The sequence below is a fragment of the Condylostylus longicornis genome, unplaced genomic scaffold (assembly GCF_029603195.1).
Source record: "Condylostylus longicornis isolate FDR11 unplaced genomic scaffold, ASM2960319v2 ptg000863l, whole genome shotgun sequence".
NCBI lineage: Eukaryota > Metazoa > Arthropoda > Insecta > Diptera > Dolichopodidae > Condylostylus > Condylostylus longicornis.
Genome location: NW_026578805.1, coordinates 1 through 7,278, shown reverse-complemented (window position 1 = coordinate 7,278; position 7,278 = coordinate 1). Strand labels below are relative to the sequence as shown.

General features: G+C 45.8%; 1 protein-coding gene across 1 annotated transcript; it reads right to left on the bottom strand.

Moving 5' to 3' along the window:
• Positions 1 to 5,182: 5,182 nt before the first annotated feature.
• On the bottom strand, positions 5,183 to 7,158 carry LOC129618391 (proline-rich protein 36-like; the record flags this gene model as incomplete). Its single annotated transcript, XM_055533141.1, has 2 exons — positions 5,183 to 6,813; positions 6,910 to 7,158. Coding segments are annotated over 2 exons (1,880 nt in total), but the record flags the coding sequence as incomplete, so codon positions are not given.
• Positions 7,159 to 7,278: the final 120 nt, after the last annotated feature.

Here is a 7,278-nt window from a genome sequence, read left to right as displayed (position 1 = left end):
GATCAGAACTAAGGGGTTGTAAACTGGGAAATATGTAGAGACTCCATATGTGGAACCGAACAGAGAGAAGAAGTATCCTTCCCCATTGCTTGGTGTTTGAAATGCGGGAGCGAATGTAATCTTGTCGGATAGCGCGCAATCGATCAGAGAAAAAATGGAACAATTGAAGACGAGCCGACTTGAAAAATGAAAGGGGGATTTCACAGAGAAGGGAGCTGATGAGAAGCTTGGCTGAATAGACAAGACTCTCTGAACTCCGCTCTAGATGTAAGAGGAATCTGTAAGAAGGAGATTTATAATTTGTTCGTACCAGTGAAGTCCTTTGATGATCTTACAAACTCCTAGAAACAAATTCATATGACATTGTTGCATGGAGGGGCTCTTACTTTGAAGGTTCTCCTCGGATGGCCAACGAAGACCTTCTTTCCTTGGATACCTGCTAAATGGTTAGAAGCCTCTGATGTATTTAACTGATCTTCCAATTTTCTTATCTCGTCATCAATCAAATGCGCCTCTTCCATCGTCTGAAGGGATAGAAGTCCGAGGCAGCAGGGACATTCTGTAACACACGACGTTCTGGTGTGCTGATTCTTATTCCAAAGGGATTTAATTAACTCAAGTCCTCCAACAGATTCAACCAAGTGGATTCTTCCATGCAGACTGCGACACAATCCTTCATCCTCAGAGCAGCCCACCCAATCTATAGTCAACCAACACAAGCTCGCATGAAAGTTGTGAGGCTCTCAAGTTTCACCATACCCATCAATCCATCAATAGAACTATCATTTTCATCGATTCCTAATTTTCACTGTCCCGAATTCACAGAACAGATGACAGAAAGCCTCAATCACGAATTAAACCGTTCTACTTTCCTATAGTTTGCGAAAAAATGGACGCTTTCAAAAATTCTACCACCGTCACTATGGCGTGTCACTATGTCGTTGACGTGACGGGATAAATCTGCACTAGTCGGTTAAGGTGCCACCGTTGGCTCTGAAACGAGTGATCAAACAGTGAAATCACTCCATGTAGTTTAGAAACTCACAAGGACAATAAGATCGCTTGAAGCATTCCAGCCCCTTCCCAAATGCTTAAGCATACGACGTCATGTTTGGGTCAAGCTGCTCGGTGAACGCGCGCTTAATGCCCGCATTAACAAGCACATCGTGATACCAAAGCTTTAAATTATTAGGTTGTCTGTATTTTTTTCCTTTCGTGGCAATGGGCTTAGACGGACTGAATTTTCCAGTTCATCAAACGCCAGGAGCAGCGAGAAAAATAACGCCTGAAAGTGTTCCGATCATGAGTCCATGACTGAGGTGGGGTGGTAACTCACTGATATTGAGTTCATTGATCAAACTGGCGACGTCTTCGATAGACGGATATTCTGTTTCAGCGCAATCATAGTTTTCATTGTTGTCATTTGCCTCCATATCCGCAGCATTGATGTCTGAGGGGGACCAGTGATGATGAAGGACACAGAAAAACAACTCACCAAATTTTCGCTTGACAAAACTAGTGAGACTGCGAACGTCACCATCGAGATGAGAAGCAGCATCGGTAACAACAACAGCGAGTCGAGCGACTCCAGTCCCATCGGCAATTGAGCTTCTTGCTGACAAGCGCTCGATACAGACCATCGAAAACTCCCTCTGTCCAATCGCCACCCCCTCCAGCAGCTCTCTGGTGATACTCTAGGAACGGTCAGGACGCGAACGAGGCACATCAACATGGCAGCAATAATCTGATTCATATCCGAGCTCAGTAGTCTCTTGGATTTTTAAGATTGGGTCCTTTCAGTGGCTTGTCTCCAAATGTCGCAAAACCGAAGTTTGAATTTTCTCCGGTTGCGTAAACCATTTCAAGGACTTTTTCCACTTGCTACAATAACAAACATGACGGTTTCCAACAGTAGCCAGTGATAGGAACGTACTGATGCCATAGCAGGCCAAAGACGATCGAAGGACGACGTCATGTCTTGGATTTGGACAACATCGAGAGATGAATAACAATTCTCTAATGCGAGAACTGAGCGTGATACAGCAAGCGTCAACGTGATAAAAAGAGAAAGAGAAAAACTCATTTTGGCAAAGTGCGTTTCTCTTCAACAGACGCTCTCTCCATAGTGCACGCAGTATAAGCTGACCATGAGGAGCGCGGGAAATCAGAAACGTCTCTTTAGTTCCCGAGCAGAACAGAGTGTCTGGTGTCATTGATTCAGTTTGTGTTTAATAAACAAAAAAGGGGAATATTTCTCACGATTTTCACCCCCACAACACATCACGGCGATTATCGGTGTTGTGCGTGTCGCTAGTGATTTCCATCATCGTTCGTGTTTCAGATGCCTGGCAACTCTCCATTTGAGACAAAGCAGATGTGTACATTTTTGCCAGCTTGCGTCCAATACTATGAACAAGATTTCAGTCCATCATGAGTTAGAGTGAGGCTAATGATAACAGAACACTCAAAATTGAACGAAGACGAACTATTGAACAATAAACTTGAAGTATCGAACGATGTGCAGTTTTTTGCACGTCGACTACAAAAAAAAGAAAAGTACATCTCTAGTTCTATTTCTCCACCGTCACTGCGACGTGGACGTTGACCTCTGCATGGCAGCATCCATCACACCCGCAGTTCTTGTCAGAAATAGAACCAGTAGCGAGCGGCTTGGTTGTAGTGGTGGATGTTGTAGGTTGTGGTTGGGGTAAATCTGTAGGTTGTGGTTGGGGTAAATCTGTAGATTGTGGTTGGGGTAAATCTGTAGATTGTGGTTGGGGTAAATCTGTAGATTGTGGTTGAGGTAAATCTGTAGATTGTGGTTGGGGTAAATCTGTAGATTGTGGTTGGGGTAAATCTGTAGATTGTGGTTGGGGTAAATCTGTAGATTGTGGTTGGGGTAAATCTGTAGATTGTGGTTGGGGTAAATCTGTAGATTGTGGTTGGGGTAAATCTGTAGATTGTGGTTGGGGTAAATCTGTAGATTGTGGTTGGGGTAAATCTGTAGATTGTGGTTGGGGTAAATCTGTAGATTGTGGTTGGGGTAAATCTGTAGGTTGTGGTTGGGGTAAATCTGTAGGTTGTGGTTGGGGTAAATCTGTAGGTTGTGGTTGCGGTAAATCTGTAGGTTGTGGTTGCGGTAAATCTGTAGGTTGTGGTTGCGGTAAATCTGTAGGTTGTGGTTGCGGTAAATCTGTAGGTTGTGGTTGCGGTAAATCTGTAGGTTGGGGTAAACCTGTAGGTTGGGGTAAACCTGTAGGTTGGGGTAAACCTGTAGGTTGGGGTAAACCTGTAGGTTGGGGTAAACCTGTAGGTTGGGGTAAACCTGTAGGTTGGGGTAAATCTGTAGGTTGTGGTTGGGGTAAATCCGTAGGTTGTGGTTGGGGTAAATCTGTAGGTTGTGGTTGGGGTAAATCCGTAGGTTGTGGTTGGGGTAAATCCGTAGGTTGTGGTTGGGGTAAATCCGTAGGTTGTGGTTGGGGTAAATCCGTAGGTTGGGGTAAATCTGTAGGTTGGGGCAAATCTGTAGGTTGTGGTAAATCTGTAGGTTGTGGTAAATCTGTAGGTGAATCGGTAGCAAGAGGACAATAAGATTGCTTGAAGCGTTCCAGCGCCTTCTTAAGTGCTTCAGCATACGACGTCATGTTTGGGTCAAGCTGCTCGGTGAACACGCGCTCAACGCCCGCATTAACAAGCACATCGTGATACCAAAGCTTTAAATTATCAGGTTGTCTGTATTTTTTTCCTTTCGTGGCAATGGGCTTAGACGGACTGAATTTTCCAGTCACTTCATCAAACGCTCCACCAGGAGCAGCGAGAAAAATAACGCCTGAAAGTGTTCCGATCATGAGTCCATGACTGAGGTGGGGTGGTAACTCACTGATATTGAGTTCATTGATCAAACTGGCGACATCTTCGATAGACGGATATTCTGTTTCAGCGCAATCATAGTTTTCATCGCCATTCGCCTCCATATCCGCAGCATTGATGTCTGAGGGGAACCAGTGATGATGAAGGACACAGAAAAACAACTCACCAAATTTTCGCTTGACAAAACTAGTGAGACTGTGAACGTCACCATCGACATGAGTAATGGCATCGGTAACAACAACAGCGAGTCGAGCGACTCCATCGGTTGATCGCCAATTGAGCTTCTTGCTGACAAGCGCTCGATACAGACCATCGAAAACTCCCTCTGTCCAATCGCCACCCCCTCCAGCAGCTCTCTGGTGGTAGGTTGAGAACAATTCAGCCATTTCCGCGGGGTCGGGACGGGAAAGAGGAACGTCAGCGTGGCAGCAATAATCTGAAGGGTATCCGAGCTCAGTAGTTATGCTTGAATTTTTAAGATTGGGTCCTTTCAGTGGCTTGTCTCCAAATGTCGCAAAACCGAAGTTTGAATTTTCTCCGGTTGCGTAAATCATTTCAAGGACTTTTTCCACTTGCTACAATAACAAACATGACGGTTTCCAACAGTAGGCAGTGAGAGGAACGTACTGATGCCATAGCAGGCCAAAGACGATCGAATGACGACGTCATGTCTTGGATTTGGACAACATCGAGAGATGAATAACAATCCTGATCTGATCGTGCACCGACCACCAAAGACGAAACTACAAAAAAAGCAACGGTTGAAAGTATCATTTGAAAATAGTAACTTGGTAGAGAATAGGACAAAATTGAAGCTTATTTCACTTCTTGGTGTCTCCGCATGCGAATTAACCTTGAAATTGAGACTCGTGCAAATTTCATCCATTAATTTGTCCCTTATTTAATTATATCTGTCTATTTGCCGACAGGAGATAAAAAAATCACACAAAAAGTGGTACAAGTGTAAATCTCAGGATGTGCGGATTTTCGCACGCAAGCTGAAAAATTTATCGCTCGACCAGGCTACTCTATGGTTACCGTGACGTTAACATTAACTTCTGCCTGGCAACATCCATCACAGTCATCCGCCGTCGTTGCTGGGAGACAAAGGAAAGGCGATGGTCGATTCGATGGGTAAATAATCACTAGTATATCTAACTGGAAAACGGCTTACTGGACGTGGTTGTACCTGTACTCGTGGTGGTACTTGTAGTCGGATCAGTCGTGATGGTACTTGTAGTCGTGGTGGTACTTGTAGTCGGATCAGTCATGGTGGTACTTGTAGTCGTGGTGGTACTTGTAGTCGGATCAGTCATGGTGGTACTTGTAGTCGTGGTGGTACTTGTAGTCGTGGTGGTACTTGTAGTCGTGGTGGTACTTGTAGTCGTGGTGGTACTTGTAGTCGTGGTGGTACTTGTAGTCGTGGTGGTACTTGTAGTCGTGGTGGTACTTGTAGTCGTGGTGGTACTTGTAGTCGTGGTGGTACTTGTAGTCGTGGTGGTACTTGTAGTCGTGGTGGTACTTGTAGTCGTGGTGGTACTTGTAGTCGTGGTGGTACTTGTAGTCGTGGTGGTACTTGTAGTCGTGGTGGTACTTGTAGTCGTGGTGGTACTTGTAGTCGTGGTGGTACTTGTAGTCGTGGTGGTACTTGTAGTCGTGGTGGTACTTGTAGTCGTGGTGGTACTTGTAGTCGTGGTGGTACTTGTAGTCGTGGTGGTACTTGTAGTCGTGGTGGTACTTGTAGTCGTGGTGGTACTTGTAGTCGTGGTGGTACTTGTAGTCGTGGTGGTACTTGTAGTCGTGGTGGTACTTGTAGTCGTGGTGGTACTTGTAGTCGTGGTGGTACTTGTAGTCGTGGTGGTACTTGTAGTCGTGGTGGTACTTGTAGTCGTGGTGGTACTTGTAGTCGTGGTGGTACTTGTAGTCGTGGTGGTACTTGTAGTCGTGGTGGTACTTGTAGTCGTGGTGGTACTTGTAGTCGTGGTGGTACTTGTAGTCGTGGTGGTACTTGTAGTCGTGGTGGTACTTGTAGTCGTGGTGGTACTTGTAGTCGTGGTGGTACTTGTAGTCGTGGTGGTACTTGTAGTCGTGGTGGTACTTGTAGTCGTGGTGGTACTTGTAGTCGTGGTGGTACTTGTAGTCGTGGTGGTACTTGTAGTCGTGGTGGTACTTGTAGTCGTGGTGGTACTTGTAGTCGTGGTGGTACTTGTAGTCGTGGTGGTACTTGTAGTCGTGGTGGTACTTGTAGTCGTGGTGGTACTTGTAGTCGTGGTGGTACTTGTAGTCGTGGTGGTACTTGTAGTCGTGGTGGTACTTGTAGTCGTGGTGGTACTTGTAGTCGTGGTGGTACTTGTAGTCGTGGTGGTACTTGTAGTCGTGGTGGTACTTGTAGTCGTGGTGGTACTTGTAGTCGTGGTGGTACTTGTAGTCGTGGTGGTACTTGTAGTCGTGGTGGTACTTGTAGTCGTGGTGGTACTTGTAGTCGTGGTGGTACTTGTAGTCGTGGTGGTACTTGTAGTCGTGGTGGTACTTGTAGTCGTGGTGGTACTTGTAGTCGTGGTGGTACTTGTAGTCGTGGTGGTACTTGTAGTCGTGGTGGTACTTGTAGTCGTGGTGGTACTTGTAGTCGTGGTGGTACTTGTAGTCGTGGTGGTACTTGTAGTCGTGGTGGTACTTGTAGTCGTGGTGGTACTTGTAGTCGTGGTGGTACTTGTAGTCGTGGTGGTACTTGTAGTCGTGGTGGTACTTGTAGTCGTGGTGGTACTTGTAGTCGTGGTGGTACTTGTAGTCGTGGTGGTACTTGTAGTCGTGGTGGTACTTGTAGTCGTGGTGGTACTTGTAGTCGTGGTGGTACTTGTAGTCGTGGTGGTACTTGTAGTCGTGGTGGTACTTGTAGTCGTGGTGGTACTTGTAGTCGTGGTGGTACTTGTAGTCGTGGTGGTACTTGTAGTCATGGTGGTACTTGTAGTCGGAACAGTCGTCGTTGTTGTGGGAGCTGAAGGAAAGCAGAATTGGATTGGATTTCTTCTGAGTTCTTACAAGAGCAGCGCCACTCAATAAAACGTTCCAATGCCTTCTCAAATGCTTCAGCATACGACTTCATGTATCGGTCAAGCTGCTCGGTGTAAACACGCTCAACGCCTGCCTTAACAAGGTCATCGTGATACCAAAGCTTTAAATTATCAGGTTGTCTGTATTTTTTCCCTCTGTCAGCAACCACCTTGGAAGGACTGAATTTTCCAGTCTCTTCATTGAACGTTCCACCAGGACCAGCGAGAACAATAACGCCTGAAGATGTTCCGATGCATCAACATGATACCACAATGTGGTAACTCACTGATATTGAGTTCATTGATCAAACTGGCGACGTCTTCGATAGACGGATATTCTGTTTCAGCGCAATCATAG